This window comes from Dermochelys coriacea, chromosome 2, assembly GCF_009764565.3.
Source record: "Dermochelys coriacea isolate rDerCor1 chromosome 2, rDerCor1.pri.v4, whole genome shotgun sequence".
Lineage (NCBI taxonomy): Eukaryota > Metazoa > Chordata > Testudines > Dermochelyidae > Dermochelys > Dermochelys coriacea.
Genome location: NC_050069.1, coordinates 160,064,677 through 160,090,721, shown reverse-complemented (window position 1 = coordinate 160,090,721; position 26,045 = coordinate 160,064,677). Strand labels below are relative to the sequence as shown.

Genomic DNA, 26,045 nt, shown 5'->3' with positions numbered 1-26,045 from the left:
GGCATGGTAAAATGTGTGTAGGCGGTGTCCAAAATTGTGGGATGGGGTATCTATTGGTGCTAGAGTCCTGGGGAAGGTTGTGCATACCCTTGACCAAGACTTCAAAATTGTGGTTTAGATGTGGGTGGACAAAGCCTGATTCTGTGGCACTTGTCGTCTCTAAGCCCGTTGTTTGGGTCTGTTCTGAGTGAAGTACTGTGGTTGTTGATGGTTAAAACAAGGTGTCTCATGACCTTTGGTATAGTGTAAAGTGAGGGCGTTTGTCAGGCGGTGGGTGCATGCCTAGTGTATGCAGCCTCGCTTGGGAGGCCTTCATGGTAAGGAGGACATTGTCTGTTTGAGATGAGAATAGTTGATCCTTATTGAAGGGAAAATCCTCCACTTTTAGCTGTAGTTCTTTTGGAATTCTTGAAGCCTTCAACCATAATGTTCCTCTCATAACCACGGCTGTTGCGGTTGTTCAGGCAGCTGTGTCCGCTACATCCATTGAGGCTTGCAGCGCTGTGAGGGCTATTAACTGACCCTCGTTGATAATGGTGTTGAGTTGAGAACGTTTATGTTTGGGGAGGTCTTCCACAAGCTCTTGTAGTTTACTATAGTTAGAGTAATCGTAATTTGCTAGTAGAGCAGAATAGCTGCAAACTCTAAGCAGAAAGGGTGGCTGACGAGTAAACTTTGCCCAAAGAGGTCCAGTCTCTTGTGTTCTTTATCTTGCAGTGAGGAGTGGAAATGAGGCTGTTTACTGCGCTGGTTGGCAGCCTCTACTACCAGAGAACAAGCTTGAGGGTGTGAAAACAAAAATTCCATGCCTTTGGCTGGAACAAAGTATTTTCTGTCAGCCCTTTTGCTGGTGGGTGGTGCTGATGCTGGTGTTTGCCATATTACCTCCACAGGCTCCATTATAGCCTCATACATGGGGAGGGCAATCTTGGTCGATGATGCTGGTTGTAGGATTTTTAACAACTTGTGTTGTTTCTCCTGCATCTCATGTAAGGCAACTTCTTGGCTGTTTGCTACTCTTTTGAAGAGTTCTTGGAACTGTTTCAGGTCATCTGGTGTCGTAGAGGTAGATGGCATCACTGCTTCGTCTGGTGTGGAAAATGAGTGCGGGGCAGGTGGTGAATCGTCCACGTCTCCTGGTGATAGCATCTCTTCCTCTTCTCTCTCTGTGTCGGGGGGGTCAGAGGTTTCTGTGTGTGGTAATGATGGGTGTACTCTGGAACCTCTTGTGGCTGGGGAAGGGGGACCAGAATAGGGTTCTGGTATGTGGGCTAAGGACCCCATTGTGGCCATTGCATGGGGTAAGGTGATAATGGGTAAGGCCAGTGCTGTGCATACCAGGGTTGTGAGTGCTCAGAGGGATGAGGCTTAGGCTTCATAGCGTTCCATGTAGGTCTCCTCTGTGATGGGGATGAATGTTGAGAGGAGAAGCAGCTGTCCTGCACATCTCCTTCCTCGCCACTATGCATGGAGAGTGGTGCAGGAGATGAAGGATGGTACCGTGCCATGTAGCTCAGGGAGTGTTCAGTGCTGAGCAGTGGTGACTGCAGTGCCAAAGAGACTGATATGTCAGCAGGATGCAGGAGTTGCACTGGTCCTGCCTTGGGGTTGCGGTTGACTGTAGCACTAACCAGTGCTGGATTCGGCTTGTTAGGCGGCAGCAAGTCTTGGGTCAGTGCCAGTGGTGGCAGCATTGATTGTGGTGCCGCTGTCTGTGCCACACTCTGCACTGGGGTAGTCGGTGCCGTGGAGGGACTTGAATCTCAACTCCGGTGTTGCACATTGGGGCTCAGCAGGGGTCCGCTGAGGGACGGTGCTGGAGGAGCCTGGTGCCTCGTAAGTGCTCACTCTAGATGAGTGGAGCACTGAGGGTAAAGACCTTGCTGGGGAAGCTCTCTTTTTGTGAGAGGCCCTTGCTGGAGAAGTCGAGGCTCGCTTCCTGACAGTTTTGGAAGTTGGAGCCTTATCAGAGCTCAGGGATCTCGGTTTATGAGACTCCCCGGAGGATGTCTCTTGAGGAGGTTGGAGGGACTTCTCCAGCCGAAGCATTTTCAAGCGGAGAACCCTGTCACGTCTTGCCCTTATTGTTAAGTTGGTGCAATGTATGCATTTCTGGGAGATGAGAGTTTCTCCCAAACAGAGAATGCAGGATGTGTGGCCGTCAGAGACTGGTATCTGTTCACGACAGGAGTCACCCTGTTTAAATCCTGTGGAGTCCGGCATGACTGCAGTTAAGCCTCTCTCGCCTCTCGAGAGATAAGGGTTAATTGTAATGGTAAACTGTAGAAACTGTTCCCAAATGGGGAGTAAAGGAGAGAAAAAGTCTCTTTTTCTTGAAAGAAAAACCTCTAAGAGGAACTAATGAAGCTATATAACTATGTGTACACTAAAAGGAACTAAATAATGTAACTAAGTATAGACTAAAAAGAAGTTCCTATGTAACTTGTAACTTTTTTATTTTTCCCAGAAAGTATCAAGCAGAGCACTGTCGCGGAGCGCCGTCTGCAGCTGAGGACAGTTGAGAAGGAACTGAGGGACGGTCAGGGGAACGCATACTACAAGAGGCTCCAACAGCTGCACAAGACAACTCCTGTGCCACACCCTTCCCCCAACCGAGTACTGCTGCGAAAAATCTCCACTCTCTGGTGCAGGGAAGCACCAACACCTAGAGTGGAGCATCCACAGGCACACCACTCGAAGAAGGAGACTTTTTTTCTCTGCTTTGCTTTGTCTCAGTGCAGTAGCACCTTCTGCTACCATTTCACTCCCATCAAGCACCATGAACATTATTCCTCCTGTTATTTCATCAATATTTGCATCAACTCCAAGTAAGGATTTACCAGAGGTTGGAAAAGTCCATTTAAGTTGCAGACAAAGGCTAAAATTTCTAAAATCATTCAGGTATAATATTTCTAAACTAGCGATCATCCAGAATCAAAACCCCAGCTCCAAATATTCTTAAGTTTGGGAGTGTTTGATATCAAGATCAGTTGAAAATTTTGCTGCTTCAGACAATCTCTACTTTAAATTGGAATGTAACTCTGTTCTCTGTTTTTACAATACATAGCACAATGGGGTCCTGAGTTAGACTCCTGAGCACTACTGCAGTATAAATAATAAATAATAATAATTCTAAAATTATTTGGCCGCAGGTCAAGGCTGTCCTTTGTAAAGTGTTTTAACTCACAAAGAAATTTCTTAACTTGATGTGTCTCATATTTATTATAGCTAATTGAGCGAAGAACAACAGGGGCTCAGACAAGCAAAGGCAAGTCATATATTTCCATCTGGTACATACTGTAGACAAGCTGCTAAACAATTGCCTCACTTCCTTTTACAGTGCACTGAGCTCAGGAAAACGGCAATTATTTTCATGACAGCATCAGCACTTCTGCTATCCACACATTTATCAGCATCATTAAGCAGAACAGTGAACAAGTCACTTCTATGTTCCAGGTGATACATTTCCTACAAATACATATCGTATAGATATGGACCAGTCAAACAAATCAATGTTCAACGCATATGTGGATCACTACCTAAGGCTTCACACTTGGCTTCTTCATTGACGAAATATCATAAATGCAACCCAGATTTCTGTCACAAGGATTACTTGATCCATTGGTTTAACCTGGTCGTGCAGTATTTTCTTGGCAGTTAATGTTCTATTAGGCATAGGGTTGCGTTAGGCATGGCTCACAAGGTTTACATTAAGAAAAGGAGTATTTGTGGCACCTTAGAGACTAACGAATTTATTAGAGCATAAGCTTTCGTGAGCTACAGCTCACTTCATCGGATGCATTTGGTGGAAAAAACAGAGGAGAGATTTATATACACACACACACAGAGAACATGAAACAATGGGTTAATCATACACACTGTAAGGAGAGTGATCACTTAAGATAAGCCATCACCAGCAGCGGGGGGGGGGGGGGAAAGGAGGAAAACCTTTCATGGTGACAAGCAAGGTAGGCTAATTCCAGCAGTTAACAAGAATATCAGAGGAACAATGGGGGTGGGGTGGGAGGGAGAAATACCATGGGGAAATAGTTTTACTTTGTGTAATGACTCATCCATTCCCAGTCTCTATTCAAGCCTAAGTTAATTGTATCCAGTTTGCAAATTAATTCCAATTCAGCAGTCTCTCGTTGGAGTCTGTTTTTGAAGCTTTTTTGTTGAAGGTTTACATTAGTGATGTGTATCTATGGTGTTATATACAAATATTAACAAAATTATCATAATGATGAGGATTGGTGGATCCCAAAAGGTTCATTGTTTATCTGAGGCATAACTGGACTAGTACTCATTGATTTCATCCAGATTGGAAATACAAGGGGAGTAGCCTTTCTACCATATTTTGGTAAGAGATGGCCTCTAGGAACAAAACCTTCTCCTGGCCCAGCCTCCAACCAGCCTCTGACCCCTTAGGGTGTCGACAGAGCAATTTAAGCCCAGGCTTGGCCTGGGCTCAAGCCTAACCCCCCTTGTGTCCACACAACAATTGTGTTAACCTAGGGCTTGAATCTAGCGTCCCAGGACCCTCGAAGGCTGGACAGTCCAAACTCATATTCAGGTGGGACATAGGCTCTGAGCCCTATTGCTTTCCTGTGTGCACATGGCCCCAGTTTGACTGGGGTCCTGGAAGTCCTCTGGATGTATCCCAGAGTTCCCTGGGCCAATTTCCTTAGTCCTCTCTGTGCTGACAATCTGTAGTGCAGTCCTACTGCACTCTATTGCAAAAGGAAGCCACACCTCCTTGTGTGCAACAGCTCAGATCAGTGTTAACCCATTGTCGGCTGAATACCGGTCTGCCTGCATGCTATCAGAGAGACTGCCGGGTTTTCAGTGGAGACTGATCAGAAGAAGCTTTTTGCAAAGAGAACTGCTCCCTGGTCACAAGAGCACAGCCAGATTTTGGTGCATGCTGCCAGGATGCCCCTGCACACGCAGCCCCAGGGAGGCAGGAGGCAGCCCAGGAGCAAGGGCCACAGAGTGCAGCGGGAAATAAGCGGCTACCCTGCAGGAATGGGGAACAGCAGGTCTTCCAGCTCAGTATGGCCGGGGGAGGATGACCTCAAATTCCCCAGCAGCTCCACTCCTTGCAGGACAGCCACCTGGCCCCTGCTCTATTTTCGCCCCTGCCCTCGGGACAGTGTGTGAAGTAGTGCCTGGGCTGTGTGCACTGGCAGGGTGGCGAGTGGGGCTGCTGGGACCTGGAGTCATTGTCTGGCTCATTACAAAGGTAGAGGTCATTTGCCCAATTTTAATCTAGATCTGAATGCTGAACCCTTTTTCCGCAAAGTTCATCCCTGCAGTTTTGGTTTGTATTCATCTCTAATTTCACTATTCCAGAAAGAAACCAGGAAAACTGCTAAAGTTCAGAAGTGAAAAATTTTTAAAACCTGAGAGAAATTTAAGTTGAAGTTTTGGGGGAAGGCCCAGGTTGCTTCTTGTTCTAGTTAGGCACGGGTGAATGAGTTCTGATGAAATATTATCTAACATTGCAACTAATTCAATGGTAGAATTTAAGGATCTTTTCTTTCAATGCTAAAATAAATGATGAAACAAAAACAAGCTCTTGATTATTTAATTTTCTTTTGCTAGCCCTAAAAATAAGAAAACAAAAAGATGGCAAGATTTTCTTTAAGACAAAAAAGACATTGATAAGAATAGGAAGAGACAATCTGAGTGAATTGATACGATTAAGATTTGGACTGCTAAGATCCTTTTCTAGATAACTGCTACAGCTTGCACCCAATTTGCGTAGCCCAAGAGTCAAAGGTGCCCGTAATCTCCATTCATGCAACTATATAGAGGGAGAAGAGATGCACCAAAAACAAGGCACGCAATCCCCACTAAATGTCCCAACCAAAAGGGCTCTGTGGAGCTGGTGTACCAGCAGTGGGTTATCTAATAGAGTGCACTATCCAGAAAAGTACACAGGAGGTTAATACAATTTAACCCCACCCCCAACCCCTTCTCACACACATATGCAGACAGCTCAAGATGGCAACCCCAGTGTCTCAAAATACTTATGAGGTTGTAAGCCATAGAAATCAGCATATCTTAGCAGTGGCTTGTATAAAACATTTCTAAGTTCTCTTTATCCTATGTTCTCTGCGGCTGTCACTTGGTGTTTGTGTGGGAACAACTTCCATTTGCTGCCTCTACTGTTGCTACAGCACTTTTCAGCCTTGCTTCCTTCACACAGCGAGCAGCCCATAGCTGATCTTAGAACACTGATAAGGCTGATTCCCTTGCTGCTTGACACAGCTGTAAAGGTGTCTGACAATTCTGATGAACTTTGTGTGTGACTGTGTGAAAGGGTTGTGTTGGTCCAGCACAACTTTTATTTGGGCAGTGGTTGTCATTAACATGTCTTCATTTAGCCACTGTGGTAACTGTTACTGTAATTATTTCCCATTCTAAGGGTGTGTAACTTAAAAACCAACTGGGCTAAATAGTGACTTTATAAAATTCTGATTCATGGAATTAAAACGATACCTAGATACTATGGTGTCAAGGAGAAATACAAGAAATAGTGAAAATTCATGATTATACACCTTACCCCTTAGCTTAATTTTAACTTTTAAAGTATTCATATTATATTTACTAACAAGCAAAACTCCTAAGTAAAAAATGTAGTTGTAAATCAAGCGGTGTTTTAAAAATCAAACTGTGAAAAAACTATGTCTTCATTGCTTTTTTAAAAGAATATGAAGGCCCCAAAATATCAAAAATGGCTTCTGATTTGGGTACACATTTTGAGGTATCTTATGGCTCAAGTGAACATCCAAAATTAGGGCATTTGAAATCTAAGGTCACTTCTCATAATCTAGGCTAAAATATTCTGTGGATGTGCCTCAATCTATACATTTTTAATGAAAATAAGAGGCAAAGGTTTCTGCCTCAAAAACTGCCAAGAAGAACTTTTCTTGGTGGTGAAAAATGCTTTTCATTTAGAAAGGGAAATTGGTGATTTGGTGAAATTTAAAAAATGACAACATTTGACAGAACCTGCCTTTACATCACAGTCAGGGCTTGTCTACATGTATAGCGATGCAGTGGGACAGCTGCACAGCTGTAGCGCTTTAGTAAAGATGCTACTACATGGACAGAAGAGCTTCTCCCATTGGCATAGTTAATCCACCTCTACAAGAGGTGGTAGCTATGTTGACGGGAGGTCTTCTCCTGTCAATGTAGCACCATCTCTACTGGGAGTTAGGCTGGTATAATTAGGTTGCTTAAGGGGGTGGATTTTTCACACCCCGAGCAATATAGTTATACCGGCATAAGTTTGTAGTTTAGAACTGGCCTAAGTTTTGTGAAGAATTGCTCTGTTTTCAAGTCAGAATGCTTTATAACAGAAAAGTACTACTGAAGTTAGACTGTACCTGGAAACGCAAAGCGCCAATGGAAATCTCAGCCCACTCCTCTTCTTCAAAAGATGCTGTTGCACTGATCACAATATTGGCACGGAAGCGCTGGATTAGTTCCTCAGTTTGTAATGGCTCCTCCAGTCTGTCCCAAAAATTCACAGAGCAGAAGAAAATAAACCATACTAATTAGCCTGCATTAATTATTGAATCACTTAGAATATCTAGTTGCTGATCTTATTCAATAAGATTTTTCTTCTACACAATTGTTAAGAACATGTTTAAAATGCAATATAATTACAGAAGTTATGACAAAGGGTCAGTTATTTGAATACAAATTGTAGTCTGCTAGGAGGCATTTTGAGAGGTGTAAACTGGAACTAAAAGGGTAGATATGGAAGTAGGTGGCACTGCAATGATAAATATGCACACCAGGGAAGGATCACTGTAATTTAATTTCAGCATTAGCTACTGTATTGAAGGGCTATAGTACAGCATTTGTGGATCTTTTGGGTATCTGATCAAATAGCTGGTTAAATCTAACTAAAGAGGAAACAGAACGAATACAGGGGGAAACTCAGAGGACATTCAGTGGCCTGTGAATGTGACAAGACTAATAAGAGAATGTTGTGAGAGAGAATTTATCCCTGACATTTTTTGGAACGCATCAGATTGCACCAAGTGGCAGACATAAAAAAAAAAAATCCACGGGTGAAGATTTCCACACCTCCCTACAAGTGTTTTATTTGCCAGCATATGGGTGTGTGAGTGTGCTGCGTTTGTGTGCATGTGCAAACGTGTGTATGTGAGAGAGACAGAGTGGCAGATAGCATAGAAATTTCATAAAGCTGGCTATAACCTGGAAATCTCACTCCTCTCTTTCATTTTTAAAGTGGAAACTTTGCGAGTGGAAAGAACAGGCCAGCCTTAGGGTTTTCAGAGAATGCTCTCTCAAGTGCTCCACTACTCCTAAGCATGTGAGGGCCATTTAATTTTGTCTAAGCTCAGATGTACATAAGCTACTTCAAAAGACACCACCACCTGAGACCTGAGGAGTTTGAACTGTCACCCAAAATAGAGACAGAAGCCTGGAGATACAGAGAGGATTCTCTTTTCGAAAAATATTTTAGGAAAATATTAGAAAATATTATAAATTGTTTTGTATTTTAATTAAAATGGTGGAAAACTGTGTAAAAAAACTTCTACAAAAATTGTTAGCTTCAAGCAATTATCTTGGTAAAACTGATGTGTTTGTTTTTAAAAAATGAGCTTGTTTCATTCAAAATAGCATGGCTTTTTCGTTAGGAGACAAATACGCATACTAATAAACATGTGTATGTAGATTTTCACACCAAATCACACAACCTGGCCCCAACATTACCAAACCCTAGATTTCTTACTGTATTGCAGAGAGTCCAGGCATTAGTTGTTGGGGGGCAAAATTCTCCATAGTAATACTACAGCATATCACTCACTCTTTTTAATAACTTCAGCATATGGGAGTCAATAAAAATTGACACTGGGCTACTGATAAGGGAAGAAATGAGTTTGTCATAAATAAGCAATTATTTTACATAGGTTTCTTCCCTGTGTTTGGGATGGGGCATGAATGGGGGCATCGAGTGAAGGAACATTTACATTTTAAAAAAGTGTGGAAGTACATGTATATGTGAAGTATGACACTTTGTCAGAGCCAGCTTTCGGTATGGGCGGGATGTGCTATTTATTGCACATTAAGGCCCTGCACAACACAGGGTCTTGGTGCTGGACCAGAGAAAGCAATAAACCTTGTTGCTGCCAGTGTTTCCAGTTTCTGGAATTAGAGAATAATCTCTTTTTTGCTTTGATAGTTGTTGCTATCCTAGGGGTCAGTGCTCCTCCACTTAATAGCATATGCTCCTGCTGATTCTTTGTGGCTCACCATCTCTCTTGATCTTGTTTTGAAGCCCATACATTTAGAAAGCTGCAGTGGCACAGGAGCCAGCAAACAGAGCTGTAAACAGGGGCGTTTGAGTGGGAATTTGAAAGGGGAGTTTGTATTGTGGTGCTTGTTTGGGGTTTGTTTTTGCTGGGGATGGTGGTGCTTTGGTGTGGTTTGTGTTTCCCAGATTAACAGGACTTAGATGGGAAGGCGATGACCGATACAGAGGATGCAGTGGGAGTGACTGCCATCATGTCGTGGAAGACACAATGAGGATGACTGGATGTGGAAGCTGCGGTATGTACATAATCCCGGAGGGGGGACCTGGTAAGAGTTTTGTCTGCATGAAATGCTGTCTGATAGAGCTGATGGAGGAAAAGATCCGAGGTTTGGGGATGCAGATGGAAAGTCTGGTTGAGTTTAGGAAGGGGTTTGAGCAGATTATGGAGCAAACACATGAGGTATCTGAAGGGAAAAGCTCAGACTTGCAGATGGAAGCAGGACTGGGAAATTCTGAGGGGAGACTGGGTGAGGAAAGTGGTCAGTAGAAGCATGTGACTAAAAGAACCAGGCAGAGGAAAAGATGGGCTAGTGAAGGAGAAATAGAGCTTAGGAACAGGTTTGCAGAGTTGGAAAATGAAGAAGGGGCTCAGCAGGTAGTCACTGAAGGTGGAAGGGCAAGGAAGAAGAGAAGAGCAGCTAGTCTTATAGGAAAAGGGGAAGAGTCAACGGAGACTACACAAAATCTGAGCCCCAGGAGGATACAGGATGGGTTGAAGAGGATTACAAGGGAGAATAGGTTTCAGAGTAGCAGCCGTGTTAGTTTGTATTTGCAAAAAGAAAAGGAGTACTTGTGGCACCTTAGAGACTAACAAATTTATTAGAGCATAAGCTTTCGGCATCCGATGAAGTGAGCTGTAGCTCACGAAAGCTTATGCTCTAATAAATTTGTTAGTCTCTAAGGTGTCACAAGTACTTCTTTTCTTAAGGGAGAATAGGAATGGAAAGAATTTGCAGCCTGAGGGAACAGGGGATAGACTGGAGAATAGCACCATCATCAGGAAAAGGCAGGTCTATGTGATTGGGGACTCTTTACTGAGAAGAATAGTTCGGGCTGTAACCAGAGCTGATCCAGAGAATAGAAGGGTGTGCTAAGATACGGAATGTAGATCTGAGGTTGAGAAGGATCCTAAAGGGATCAGGAAAGAATCCCCTAATTATCCTTCATGTGGGAACAAATGATATGGCTAGATTCTCGCTGGAAAGTATTAAGGGAGACTATGCTAGGCTGGGGAAGATGCTTAAGGAAATCGAGGCTCAGATAGTCTTTAGTAGGATTCTGCCGGTTCCTCGAGAAGGGCAACAAAGGTGTGACAAGATTATGACTATCAACAGATGGCTTAGACAGTGGTGCTATAAGGAGGGCTTTGGGATGTATGGCCACTGGGAGGCATTCATGGACAGAGGACAGTTCTCTTGGGATGGACTTCATCTGAGTAGGGAAGGAAATAGACTTCTAGGATGGAGGCTGGCACAACTGATTAAAAGAGCTTTAAACTATGAATTTGGGGGAGATGGTTGGGAGATGTCCAGGTAATCTCCATGCCGGATTTTAGCATTGAGAGGGAAGAAAACAAAGTAAGAAAGGATACAGCCGTGGGTAGGAGAATGTATATAAGGAGGAAGGGCAGTGTGGATACCAGTCTAATAGGTTATACTGGCTGTAGAATGACTGTGCCCAATAGGGTACAGAATGTGAGCGAGGCCAAAGAGCAAAAATTAAGATGTTTGTACACCAATGCGAGGAGCCTAGGAAACAAAATGGAGGAACTAGAGCTACTGGCGCAGGAAGTGAAACCAGATATTATAGGGATAACAAACATGGTGGAATAGTAGTCATAATTGGACTACAGGTATTGAAGGGTATGTGCTGTTTAGGAAAGACAGAAATAAAGGTAAAGGTGGTGGAGTAGCATTGTATATCAATGATGAGGTAGAATGTAAAGAAATAAGAAGCGATGCTATGGATAAGACAGAGTCCGTCTGGGCAAAAATTGCATTGGGGAAGAAAACTATTAGAGCCTCCCCGGGATAGTGCTGGGGTGTGCTATAGACCTCCGGGAACTAATTTAGATATGGACAGAGCCCTTTTTAATGTTTTTAATAAAGTAAGTACTAATGGAAACTGTGTGATCATGGGAGACTTTAACTTCCCAGATATAGACTGGAGATTGAGTGCTAGTAACAATAATAGGGCTCAGATTTTCCTAGATGCGATAGCTGATGGATTCCTTCATCAAGTAGTTGCTGAACCGACTAGAGGGGATGCCATTTTAGATTTGGTTTTGGTGAGTAGTGAGGACCTCAGAAGAAATGGTTGTAGGGGTTCAAGTGATCATGAGCTAATTCAGTTCAAACTGAACAGAAGGATTAACAAAAATAAATCTGCAACTAGGGTTTTTGATTTCAAAAAGGGCTGACTTTCAAAAATTAAGGAAATTAGTTAGGGAAGTGGATTGGACTGAAGAACTTAAGGATCTAAAGGTAGAGGAGGCCTGGGATTACTTTAAATCAAAGCTGCAGAAGCTATCGGAAGCCTGCATCCCAAGAAAGGGGAAAAAATTCATAGGCAGGAGTTGTAGACCAAACTGGATGAGCAAGAATCTTAGAGAGGTGATTAAGAAAAAGCAGAAAGCATGCAGGGAGTGGAAGATGGGAGGGATCAGCAAGGAAAGCTACCTTATTGAGGTCAGAACATGTAGGGATAAAGTGAGACAGGCTAAAAGTCAAGTAGAGCTGGACCTTGCAAAGGGAATTAAAACCTATAGTAAAAAGGTTCTATTGCCATATAAATAAGAAGAAAACAAAGAAAGAAGAAGTGGGGCCGCTAAACACTGAGGATGGAGTGGAGGTCAAGGATAATCTAGGCATGGCCCAATATCTAAACAAATACTTTGCCTCAGTCTTTAATAAGGTTGAAGAGGATTTTAGGGATAATGGTAGCATGACAAATGGGAATGAGGATATGGAGGTAAATATTACCATATCTGAGGTAGAAGCGAAACTCAAACAGCTTAATGGGACTAAATAGGGGGGCCCAGATAATCTTCATCCAAGAATATTAAAGGAATTGGCACCCAAAATTGCAAGCCCATTAGCAAGAATTTTTAATGAATCTGATTGGAGAATTGCTAACATAGTTCCTATTTTTAAGAAAGGGAAAAAAAGTGATCCGGATAACTATAGGCCTGTTAGTTTGACATCTGTAGTGTGCAAGGTCTTGGAAAAAATTTTGAAGGAGAAAGTAGTTAAGGACATTGAAGTCAATGGTAAATGGAACAAAATACAATATGGTTTTACAAAAGGTAGATCGTGCCAAACTAACCTGATCTCCTTCTTTGAGAAAGTAACAGATTTTTTAGACAAGGGAAACGCAGTGGATCTAATTTACCTAGAATTCAGGAAGGCGTTTGATACCGTGCCACATGGGGAATTATTAAATTGGAAAAGATGAGGATCAATATGAACATTGAAAGGTGGATAAGGAATTGATTAAAGGGGAGACTACAACAAGTCCTACTGAAAGGTGAACTGTCAGGCTGGAGGGAGTTTACCAGTGGAGTTCCTCAAGGATCAGTTTTGGGACCAATCTTATTTAATCTTTTTATTATTGACCTCAGCACAAAAAGTAGGAGTGTGCTAATAAAGTTTGCAGATGATACAAAGCTGGGAGGTATTGCCAATTTAGAGAAGAACCGGGATATCATACAGGAGGATCTGGATGACCTTGTAAACTGGAGTAATAGTGCTAGGATGAAATTTAATAGTGAGAAGTATAAGATTATGCATTTAGGGATTAATAACAAGAATTTTAGTTATAAGTTGGGGACGCATCAATTAGAAGTAACGGAAGAGGAGAAGGACCTTGGAGTACTGGTTGATCATAGGATGAGTATGAGCCGCCAATGTGATATGGCCGTGAAAAAAGCTAATGAGGTCTTGGGATGCATGAGGAGAGCTATTTCCAGTAGGGAAAAGGAGGTTTTAGTACCATTATACAATGCACTGTTGAGACTTCACCTGGAATACTGTGTGCAGTTCTGGTCTCCCATGTTTAAGAAGGATGAATTCAAACTGGAACAGGTACAGAGAAGGGCTACTAGGATGACCCGAGGAATGGAAAACTTGTCTTATGAAAGGAGACTCAAGGAATGTGGCTTGTTTAGCCTAACCAAAAGAAGGCTGAGGGGAGATATGGTTGCTCTCTATAAACATATCAGAGGGATAAATACAGGAGAGGGAGAGGAATTATTTCAGCTCAGTACCAATGTGGACACAAGAACAAATGGATATAAACTGGCCACAAGGAAGTTTAGACTTGAAATTAGACGAAGGTTTTTAACCATCAGAGGAGTGAAGTTTTGGAATAGCCTTCCAAGGGAAGCAGTGGGGGCAAAAGATCTATCTGGCTTTAAGATTAAACTCGATAAGTTTATGAAGGAGATGGTTGATGGGATAACATGATTTTGGTAATTAAATATTCATGGTAAATAGGCCTAATGGCCTGTGATGGGATGTTAGATGGGGTGGGATCTGAGTTACCCAGGAAAGAATTTTTTGTAGTATCTAGCAGGTGAATCTTGCCCATATGCTCAGGGTTTAGCTGATCACCATATTTGAGGTCGGGAAGGAATTTTCCTCCAGGGCAGATTGGAAGAGGCCCTGGAGGTTTTTCGCCTTCCTCTGTAGCATGGGGCACAGGTCACTTGCTGGAGGATTCTCTGCTCCTTGAAGTCTTTAAACCATGATTTGAGGACTTTTTTTCGCAGGAATGGGTGGGTGAAATTCTGTGGCTTGCGTTGTGCAGGAGGTCAGACTAGATGATCATAATGGTCCCTTCTGACCTTAGTATCTACGAATCTATGAAACGAGTGGCTATATGTAGAACTGTTTGTGGAGAGGGTGTGGGGGAATTCTAGCAGTGGAGAGGGATTGCACTTGTCACTGCACTAGATGGGAAGGTTTAATTAGATGGGAGGAGGCAAACAGGAGAATTGTTATTGGGGATGCAGAAGGGATGGGGAAGGGCTGGCATTCATGTATTCATCACTTGGAGGAGGGGGAAAATTTGGCATGGGACCCATAAACTAGAACACTTATAGATATTTTTTTCTAAAGAAGAAAAGCGTATTCACTGAGTTACATAGTAACTTCATTAATTCTGCTTAATGCTCCATAAAATGCAACATATCTATGGTTCTTATTTGTTGTCCCTGTCTCATTAGAGATGGGACCATGGCATAGGAGTGGGTTGTATGTCCTGCTTAGGAAATGCTGAACAATCCAGAGAATATGGGTGTCTTACCAAGTTCATGGGGGCCATCCCAATAATTAGTGCACACTAAAGGATTTGCAATTACATGAAATATAGTTTAGTGCCAGACAGAAGCTGGATTTTAGGAATATTCAGATCTAGGTTTCCATTTTGGCTAATTAGAAATCCAGAGATTGGATCCAGAATCTTAGTTCAGGTCCATCTCTCTTATTACATTTATTTAATAAACAAAACTAAAAATAATTATGTGCATCTTCAAGTGCATATTTCAACCAAAAAACTTTAGAGTGTTAGGTCAGACAATGGCATTTTCTGTCCATCTTCAGGGAGGGAGTCAGCAACAATAACACCGGAGAGATGGATGCCTCTCAGGGATATGATTCTGCAGCATTGTGTTACATTCTTATTTTTAATTAAATTGCAGTTACTGTTTTAGATCACTTCCCTAGAGCTGTCTGCAAAGTGAAAGATTCATTTTTACATTGGAAAGATAAAAACAAAGAAAAACTATTAAAACTGAATTGAAAACTTAAAGTGTCTACAAAGTATAACCAATTTTCATCAAATAAAACAACCCTATATGTAAAGAAACTAATTACTGTTTCCCAGGGGGAAAAATAATTTTAATACAGACTTTGCAGGTATAGGTTTTTGAAAATAAATCATGCAGTTCAGTATTTGGAAAGTTACCATCCAGTGATTTAGGAGCAGCTACAGAGTGGTGCTGCACCCTTGGGCTAAAATTCTCTTCTCAGCACCCTTATAAAGTTGCTCTGCATGGTGGAATGGGGCGGGGGATTCTTCCAACCTATGCTGGTCAACAAGGAAAGAGAGAGGGAGTTCCATGCATAGGAAGCAGGAGGCTTGTTAGGAAGAAAGGCAGGGAAGTGGGAAAGGGGAGGAAATGAGAACAATGAAGTAGCGTGGGGCAGTACTGGGCAGAGGCTTGAGGCGAAAGAAGATTGAATTCAAAGTGCGACTTAGGGAGGAAAGCTAGTCCTAGTGATATACTGTAAAAACAAACCAACAATATTAGCTTTTAGCATTTAGATTCTAAGGGTCTGTCCTGTCATTGACAGAATGCTCGGTTTTCTGTTTTCATTCCCCATTTTTGTAAGAATATAGCAACATTCAATTAACAACAAATGACAAAATAACTCTTTTGTGCTGAACATTCAGCTTTCCAGTAAAGAGACAAGGACTTTCAAAGGGTATTAAGAAATGTTATGTTTTCAGTTTAACATGTGATCCTTCAAGAGACTTATCTTGTGCAGTCTTGCATCCTAGATGAGAAATCTAATTAATATCTTGTTCCCAGCAATTGGAGCAACTTGTTGCCTGAACCTTAAAACATATTGTCAGCTTAGATGTTGGCATGTTCCTAACAGATTTCTGCAGACAGATTTTTTGACAAGAAAATGTGTTGCATTTTTCTGTAGATTACTGACAGATAGATTAGGTTCAGTCATTTAACCTGAACTTTCAGGTCAGTAGCTGAGTATGATTGTGGTAAATGTTAATATAGGAGTTTGAGATTTATATTTGTAAAGGACACAATTTTAATTGCAATTCATCCATTGACTTCTGCAAACAGATGAAATTGTTTTCTAAGGAACTTTGTTGGAAAAACACTAGAGGGGACATGAAAGTAGGTATATTACAAATATATCATATGGCTATTAACTGCCTTCTTTTCCATGTTAAGAGTTATGGATAAATGTGATCCTAAAAGAGACACTGTAGGGAGAATTTCTATTGAACTTAAAGGAACCATATGCTACTCTCAAAATAGTGCTATTTGCTGACCCAGGGTTCATAAAGGTTTTCAAGAACCTGAAATAATACTTAAAGATGCTTTCAAATAAAAATTGTCTTAAAGAGTATTTGCTCTGAGAGCAGATCATCTCCTTTGAAATATAAAATATTATTAAAGAATTCAAAAAAAGAAAAGGAGCACTTGTGGCACCTTAGAGACTAACAAATTTATTAGAGCATAAGCTTTCGTGAGCTACAGCTCACTTCATCGGATGCATTGCAGTCAACCTTTTTCAAAAAGAGGTTATATAGTTCTGTACTTAGTCACTAAGAGGGACTAGCATATCAATTTTTGTGTGAAAAATGTTAAGCATGAAATAAGAAAGAAGGAAAACACAGACTCCTGGTAATGACATTTTGTCAACAATTCAATCATTTTCCTAGATTTACAGAGGAAGAAAAAAGTGCTGAACCAAATCCTTAAGTCTTTGGCCTATATCTTCCCACTGATTTTTAGACAGAATTCCTACTTAAACTAATTAATACTCTGAGTCAGGTCTTCTGCATAAAGGGACCCTTATTATTCAGCTTTTATTCATTCCTTGCTCTGGCCAAACTCTTACTGAGGTCATTGACTGCTTGATCAGAATAAGGATTCAGAAGAAACAGCTTTAGGGTTTGTCCTGATGAAACCCTGTGAAAAATAAATGGTAAATTTGGAAATTGTAACTGACACGTATGTGAGATCTACTGATTGGTTTTACGCATATATTTAAAAAAAACAAACAAAAAATGCATGGCTTTAACATAGTGCCAAATTCCAGTGGTCATTCACATATTGATTTCTGATTAGTTTCAGCCTTCTCCCTCCATTTGCTCTGAATGACACCTTTACATGTTTGCAAGCCACCTAGCATGCTGTTAGTATGTCATTAATGATGATAATAAAAAAATATAGGTGAGAGAAATGGCCACTGCGTTTTCCTGGCCCACAGATTCTCTCTTGTCCATTATGAATAAGTATGAACCCTAGTAGTCCTAGAGTGGGCTCCATTAAATAATGCTGCAGTAATTTAAATTTATGGTGGATTTTCTGACATTTTCCATTCTTAGGGCCAGATTGTGCCATTAAGGCACAGTACTGACCTCTGGGGCAGTGTGAAGCTTCACCAGCAAAGGGGAGCTTTTCTCATTGTGGCAGGCAGTTCCATTGGCTGATGTAGTGGGAAGGGATAGGACCATGGTTTGTCCTGCTCTGATTCAAAGTCTGAAAAGTAAAAATCTCAAATTTATCAAAGATAAGTTGGTATTTATTTCTTATGACAGGATTTTGGATGCCAACACCACAGACTGAGAGGGGACATGATAACAGTTTTCAAGTACATATAAGGTTGTTACAAGGAGGAGGGAGAAAACTGTTCTTCTTAAGCTCTGAGGATAGGACAAGAAGCAATGGGCTTAAATTGCAGCAAGGGAAGTTTAAGTTGGAAAAACTTCCTGTCAAAGTGGTTAAGCACTGGAATAAATTGCCTAGGGAGGTTGTGGAATCTCCATCATTGGGGATTTTTAAGAGCAGGTTGGACAAACACCTGTCAGGGATGGTCTAGATAATACTTAGTCCTGCCTTGAGTGTAGGGGACTGGACTAGATGACCTTTCGAGGTCCCTTCCACTTCTATGATTCTATATAAAGGCTACCTCAGAGGGGGCTCTTACCTTTCAGTAATTTGCTCTTTCAGTTGTAAAATACTCGCTGTATTTATCAGGAGATATTGTGCTTCATTCACAAGAGAAAGTGAGACTGTTGTAGCCTGACCTAAAATCAATACACCATTATAAAATGATTGTTAGAAACAATGACTATCATACTGGTAACTTCCCCCACTCCTCACCCCAATGACTTTATCCATTTTAATTAAAGAAATTATTCATTAGACTTCAGTTGCTAAGGAAAGATTCTATCCTATTAAGTTTAGAAGCATGGATCCTCTCAGACTCATAGGGATACAATGTATTTTAGAATCGAGATACAGCTGAGAAGATATCCCCCTCCCATTTTTGTGGAATAATTTTATAATTGTAATCAATATATATGGATTTTCTAAACATTCTTCTAAATTTATTCTGTTCAGGAAGGAATTTCAGCATAAGGATATTTTCAATATTAATAGATTTTTCATGTTTCTAATTGTTATAACATTTTCAGACGGAAAGGTGATGGGGGAACAAAAACTTAGATCTATAAAGTTTCCTCATATGCAGACAGAGGAATAGCATAGCAGAGTATGAGCATATATGTACCCTTTGCTGCCTATTGGATTTAATATCTCAAGACTTCTCCCACTCCTCTTCATTGAGGGGATTTTTCATTCAGCATGAAGTATGTGAGTCATGCTAATATTTTAATATGCTGAGCTGGAGTATCTATTTTCTAATAAACATGCCAAATTGATGTACCTTTTTCATGTTTCTGATTTGCATTTCTTTTGAAGTCTGAACTCTGCCTGATCAGGTGACACTGGCGACCAAGTAATTCAGAGAACCATTCTGCTAGTCTCTCTCCACAGTCATATGTTTGTACTCTATCAAGAGGGGGAGAGAAGTGATTAGTATTAATTTAAGCAATAATCTGACTGCTAAAACCTTCATTTGCAAAACTAAGGACAGCTGGTGGAGATATTTAATCAGATATCTGCTCTGCCGGTTTCAATCCAGAATGCAGCATCCATTATAACACTAATGAATGAAACAGCTGAGATGTGAAGCACTATTATGCACAAATATATTTCCCAAATTTGCTGGAATTCTGTCAGTGTTGACCTCATTATTGATGAGACATAATTCAATTTTATATAACTTACTGTGAGATAGAAATTCTATATAATTATAAAAAATCATGGCACTGACTCTGAGAGACAGTAATCCACGTATGACAAACTACAAATGACCCTTTTTTTGCATCACAGTACTTGCAAATACTTATAAACATATGGCTAGTAATGCTGTCCTCTCTATGGTCCCAATTCTGTAAACCTTTATGTACATAAGTAATTTTATGCAAGTATGCAGTCTGACCATGTCTATGAAACCTAGATAGATCTCTAACATGAGTAGTCCCATAATGTGTATAATGTTACTCACATACACGTATACAGGATTGGGGCCTGGATTAGAATTTTCCAAAAACCTGAACTTTTGAAAGCAAACAAGTCCATCTAGAATTATGGATCTCTTTGCCATCCCACCAGCTGTTACACAAGAGTTACAGAAACCTCATCCTTTTGATGAATCTGGACTAAATGTATTTATCTAACGATGACATCTAATTAATCTATATCAATCAGCATTCTCAAGTGTTTTCATAGCACAGACTACATCATAGCACTGCCCTTCCCATTCACTGTCACACAGCTTCCCTGTGGCAACAACAGCAATTGCATATATGGAAAAATAATGTTAGGACAATATTTAATCACAGTCTCTTTTAATGCAATATTATTGATGGAAATATGGAGGAGAGCGAGCACCAAGAGTGAACAGTCAGTTTTCTGTGTACCATTATGTGGAAGCTTCTGTTCTAAATGAATGTAGCACGTCTTCTTCAGTGCGCTACACATATGCATTTAAAAGGTGTAAAGGATAGGTTGATTAATCATCATTATTGTTGTTTGTATTACATATGTGTTATAATAACACAAATAACAAAATAATAAATAATAGGAAGAAATGATTAGGGGAGCCTCAATTGTGTTGTAAATTGTTCAAATAAAAAGCTTCTTAATCTCAGTATTTTAGACAAGAAAGGTGTTTTAAGGGAGTCTGAACGCTTTTGGTTTTGTAACTCAGTGGCACAATCACAGCTGCCTTTACTTCTGTCCCCTGGTGCCAGACAGTAAGAATTTTTTAAATGATCCATCAGTTACAGTGTTGCCCACTGCCTAATTCAATCCATGTTCTTAGTACATAAACTAACAGCAATTGAAACAAGATGGTAGCTTGAGAGGTTGCTATCAAATGGTTCCTTTAGTACTAATTCCACGATGGTATTCTTCAGGGTTGGTGGGCAGATTTTCTCCTTCACCTGTAGTTCTGATAATTAATCATAGAATGGCTTCTGGATTCTCTCTCACAAGTCAAAAAGGCCACGGAGACACCCTGTTAACCATTAGTGCCCTCATGACAATGGGGAGAATTATTGGAAGGAGGATGGCAGTGTGTTTTTGGTCCTGTGGCGGCTTGCTGTTTCTTCTATCTAGAAAGATGATTTTGAATGCAGATGATCTACTTTGTGAAATAAAAAATAGTCACCACAGCAAAAGATGCTAAATTCTGGGATTGAGCTTGGAGGCAGTTTGTCTTTGTAAAAGATATGCACACTCAATTGAACTACATTGATGTAATGCCAATATAAGTGAGATCAGAAGCAGGACTAAGATCTCTTTTCAGCTGATGTCTGGAATTCTGAAGAACATACTGAAAGAAAAGATTTTAGCCAAAACAGGTCAAAATTATTGAGTCATCAATATCAATTCTCTTCCTTGTTCTCCCAGTTTTCCAGATGCACAATTTACTTGAATTCTGATTTTACTACAACTTTCAAGCTCTGGCCTAATTATATCCCACTCCCCCACACCCTATAATGGGGTCCTTTTTGCTGTTTTCTGTACACATCAACGTCAGCTGACTGCTTCGCTATATATATTTAAGTGTCTGTCACAGAGCTGTGAAAAAATCTCACTATTTGTGAAAACAGTGAAAAATCATGTTAATGAGGGTGAAACATGTGTCATGTTTACTTGAATATTTCATGTTTTCTGATGTCTTAAGGCAGAGGTATGTGAAGGTAAAAATTGCCTTTCATCTTAGCACATGGCCTGTGACTCATTTTTATCTTCACAAGCACACATGGTTGTTATTTAAACCAGTAAACAGCTATGACATATGTACAGTAAATTCTTGTCATGACTTCTTTTCCTGATTCACAGTGAATGTAAGCAATTCCTTAGACTTTCAAACTCATTTTGAAAATGTTCTCATAAGTGCAGTAATAACCTCTGTATCCTCAACAGCCCCAGTGGCAGGGAGAAAGAAGCTAAGGCCAACACGCAGGGCTGCTGCAGTATGGTGGGATGTGGAGAGTTCATTTACACAAGTTCTTTTCCTTGCTCAAACTCCTCCTGCCCACAGAGCAACTAAGAGCCCCCTTCCTGATCTCCTGTGCTCTAAATGATCTGTTGGGGCTTACATTTGCCTTACTACAGCATAAACATGTCTCAAAATGTGGCCCTCTTTTATTAGATAGCTAAAGTATTTTACACCACATAGTGGCTGAGATGAAAAGCTACAGCTATATTGTATTATAGTATTTCATCGAATGTCACTGTGTAGTTTCTGTTTTCTGAGTCTGCTTGGTCTCAAATTGCTTTCCCATATTGTCTAAACATTTTCAGAGTGAAGCCCATTGTCTCTTCAAGGTCCCTGTCAAAGTCCTTCTGCTGTAGTTCAATTCCATTCATTTTGTTCGTGTGTTTATTTTGCTTGAGTATTACTTTACATTTGTCAACATTATATTTCATTTGGCGCATGTCAGCAATTTATAAAATGGGCCCTAATTCTTCCAAATTTTATCTGCTGTGTGCCCTGTGTTCACTACTCATACCACTATTGTGTCATCAACAAATTTAGCTTCAGTACTTTACACCTGGTCCCTCCAGATAGGTAATTTATAGACTGAAAAACAAGGACAGCCAAAGTTTAAATATTGATTCCAGTGGGATGCCACTTACATTCCCCCACAACAAGCTGCATTCACCTTGTTTTGCTTTTTAACCAGTTCTTTGTCTTTTGCTACCATTTATGCTTTTCTTGGCCTTCTTGGTTTGTACCCAGCTTGTGTAGACATACCCGTGCAAGCTCTGCTCAAGTTAGTGCACTAAAAATAGCAGTGTAGCCAGGGTAGAATGGGCGGCAGCTCAGGCTAGCAGCCAGAGTACATACTGTGGGGGGTCTGGGCAGGTAGGAGCTCAGGTGGATAGTCTGAGCTGCTCTCCGTGTTACCCTGGCTAAGCTGTTATTTTTAGTGCACTAGCTCAAGCAGAACTAGCTCAGGTTCATCTATGCAAGCTGTGAATCACACCTCCCAGCTCAAATGTAGACATACCCAAGGAACTCCTTCTGGTGACTGTACAATAGATTTGGGCCACATATTTTTCCCAGCTATATCAGCATAAATCCAGATTAACTCCACTGAAGTTAATTTACACTGGTATAATTGAAAGCAGAATTTGGCTAGGACAATCTGTCCTCATGTAAATTTCTATTGATTTCAAGCATTTCTTCTGAGTTGGAACTATGGCCAGTCACTTACCCCAAACCTCCCCAGTTAGAACATAAAAATGGACACACTGAGTCAGACCAATGGTCCATCTAGCCCAGTATCCTGTCTCCAAACAGTGGCCAATGCCAGGTTCTTCAAAGGGAATGAACAGAACATGCAGTCATTGAGTGATCTATCCCGTCATGCACTCCCAGCTTTGCTGCAGAAATGTGGTGTATTAATCAATGTATTAGATACACAGGGAATAAAGTTACTAAAAGCTGAAATTATATATCAGAACAGGAAGCCTGGTAAGACTGATATTGCAACCATGCATCCAGTTCTGGTGGATGTAGAAAAGAGCTACAAAAATGATTTGAGGAGGAAATGCCTTAAAGTGAGAAATTGAAAGAGATCAATCTGTTTAGTTTATAAAAATGTAGATTGAGTGGTGACTTTATTACAGTATGCAAGTACCTTCAGAGAGTACTAAAGGGCTCTTTAATCTAGCAGAGTAAGGCATAACAGGAATCAATGTCTGGAAGCTAAAATCAGATAAATTCAAAGGAGAACTGAAGCACACATTTTTAACAGTGGGAGTGATTAACCACAGGAACACACTACCAAGGGAAGGGATGCATTCTCCATCTTGAAGTCTACAGATCAAGATTGGATGCCTTTCTGGAAGATATGCTTTAGTCAAACACAAGTTATTTGTCTTAATATAGGGTAACTGTATGAAAAGCCATGACTTCCAATATACCCAGGACAGACTAAATCTAAATTCCTTAAATTCTGTGACTCTGTGAATCTATGGAAGATCCCAATGAAGTCCATGGGTGCTGTTAGCATTTGGCACCTTTGAAAATCAGGCTACCTTCATTTAGCAGGTTTACTAGGTCTTTATCTGTAGTTTTTTTTTTTCATATGGTGCATTTCATCATAACATCTGCGTGCGAAACATACTTTAGTGGAATAGTGTCACAACACTCACGTGCATTGAGGAAACCGAGGCACGAAGAGGTAAAGTGACTTGCCCAAAGCACAAGATGTCCAGCAGAGGTGGGACCAGAATGCCGATTTTCATTCAGAGTCCAGTGACTCTTGCTGGGCAAGCATCTGCACCCTGGTAGCCTCTTGTTGGGCCGCAGTGGCCTGTATCAATGCCTTCACTACATCCTCCATTTTTTTTTGTGATTTACCCTGCCCTGAGATGGCTTGCCACAGAGCCTTACTCACTCACCATATCCCACTTCTGACACCACATGTGGCAAAATACCTTGTTCGCCTCAGTAGACTCAGTCCTTTTTAGCCTTGGAGATTCAGGTTTGGGGCAAGGCAAATCCTTATAGGTGGCACAGGGCCCTGCTACTCCTCTCCTCAGTCAGTCCCTTGTGCTTGTTTTCCTTCCTTTCTGGGGAGCGAGTGCAGCCTCCCTACCGGGAAGGTCTGGTGTCTTGCTGCAAACAGCCTACTGGCAAATTCCCTGCTCCTCTCACTCCCTCATTCTCCCCCTCCTACCACCCAGGGGAGGGTTTAAAAAGGTCCCACGTATTTGGAGTCAGCTGAACCTACTTGGTTCCCTAGCAACCCCTTTTCCAGCTGAACCTTATTGCCCCATGGTTCTCTCTCCTCAGTGGATAGGGAGGAGCCTTTTAATTCCCTGGGACTAATTACTACCCCCCTTTTGTAATTGTTTGTCCTGGGTTTACCACAAAACCAAAATGTTAAACTATGACATAGGGGAAAAACCTCTCTGCTGCTGTGGGGTGTGCACTAGAGGGAAAGAGGGAGAAAAGAGCCTCTTCTCTCCTTAGCAGCAGTGGGGCAGCATTCCAATCTGGCATGCAAGAAGTTGCTAACTGGGGGACATGCTAACTACCATCATGACCCCATAGGAAGGCGTTCGGGTCCAATGGCAACTTATTGCTGTTTTGGGAAGCAAGTGCTAGAGGGGTAGAGAAAATAAACTTGTATCAAAGAAAATATCAGAAAAATCTTGGAATTCCTGCAGTGCTCAGGGCCTGATGGAAGATTAGTGTGGGTCCAGTCTTTCAAGAGGGAAGTACAGTAATTGTGGTATGTGCATGTTTGACCTCTACACTGGACTTGAGAACTCCGAAAAATATCTGAAAACTTATAAAATAACTGTACCATGGACAAATTAAGAGAGGAAACAGAGTGCAGTAAATAACTGTCGGTGAAGCACAAGTTACTCAAATTTACCCACTGTAATCAAATGGCTTCTTTTGACATATCAACAGACTTGGTGGGTAAATGGAATGCAGTAGATAATGAACATGGATGTCAGCAAGTCATTCAGTACACAGCTAATCAGAAAACTGATGTTGGAGAAATATTTGTTTTATGGATAATCATACCACATGATGGATAAACACTTGGCTCACAGATAGGAAACAGAGTTATTAATAATAGCAGTGTTATATCTTATTGAAAGACAATGCATCAAACGGAGTACTATAGGGAGTTGGTGCTAATGTTATTCAACATATTCACTAATAACTTTTCAAAGAAGTATAACTGAATACTGAGCAACATTTGTGCTCAAAATAAGATTAGGAGTTGTTGTGAATATGGAAAATTTATTTAAAAAATCAGCTGGGTCTAGAAAATTTGAGACAATGCAATGTGAAATGGGAAAAGTTACTAACATCAGCACAGATCAGTAATTTAACAGAAACCATATACCAAGTTGGGGCAGCCACATAGCATGTGAAAATGTACAGGATACTTGCACATTTTTCTTATTGATAGTTTTCTGAGGGCAAACCAGACAAATCTTTCCTAACTTATTGGCTGCAAAATCCTCTAAACCTGATTTTTATTTATTTTATCAGATCTGCTTTGTGTGCTAAATTTTCCACAGAAGTCTAATCCACTCTGCTGTTTGTTTCATTACATCAATGAACTTTTTTTCCTCTCTTCTTGTTTTATTTTGTTTACGCTGATATCTTCTGGACTCTCACATAACCCTTGAACTTGCATTCCAATTATGGTCATCCTGAGCTATCCCTGCAGAAGGTCATCAGCTTAGAACTTTCTAGTGTATTTGTTCTCACTCACCTGTGTGCACAAACTTTGCTCTGACCAATCTGAATCTCTCTTCCAGTGTTTTCCTCTAGAGGCACGGATATGGGGTCCATTCCTTTATGTATTAAGAACAAATTATAAGAATTAAGTATTTGGGCAGAATCATATATTATGAAAAAAAAGTACATATTCCCTGACTCTTTAGTATCACAGCAGTCACACAAATTCTGCTCACTTTTTGACAGAGTTATATTCTCTGCCTGCAGGTGGCTCCAAATGATAATGCAAGAAC

At 40.8% G+C, this 26,045-nt stretch overlaps 1 protein-coding gene across 5 annotated transcripts in view; it reads right to left on the bottom strand.

Annotated features, from left to right (window-relative positions):
- Positions 1 to 26,045, bottom strand: part of MOCOS (molybdenum cofactor sulfurase) — a 394,513-nt gene that overhangs the window by 13,355 nt on the left and 355,113 nt on the right. For all 5 annotated transcript variants that reach the window (XR_006279147.1, XM_038388277.2, XM_043508593.1 and 2 more), the window contains 4 exons: positions 25,787 to 25,868; positions 18,844 to 18,968; positions 18,103 to 18,202; positions 7,395 to 7,521 (listed from right to left, as the gene is read on the bottom strand). Coding sequence is in view for 4 of the 5 variants with exons in the window: in XM_038388277.2 (XP_038244205.1) it covers positions 7,395 to 7,521; positions 18,103 to 18,202; positions 18,844 to 18,968; positions 25,787 to 25,868 (434 nt within the window). In the remaining variant the exon portion in view is untranslated. The remainder of the gene's footprint in view (positions 1 to 7,394; positions 7,522 to 18,102; positions 18,203 to 18,843; positions 18,969 to 25,786; positions 25,869 to 26,045) is intronic.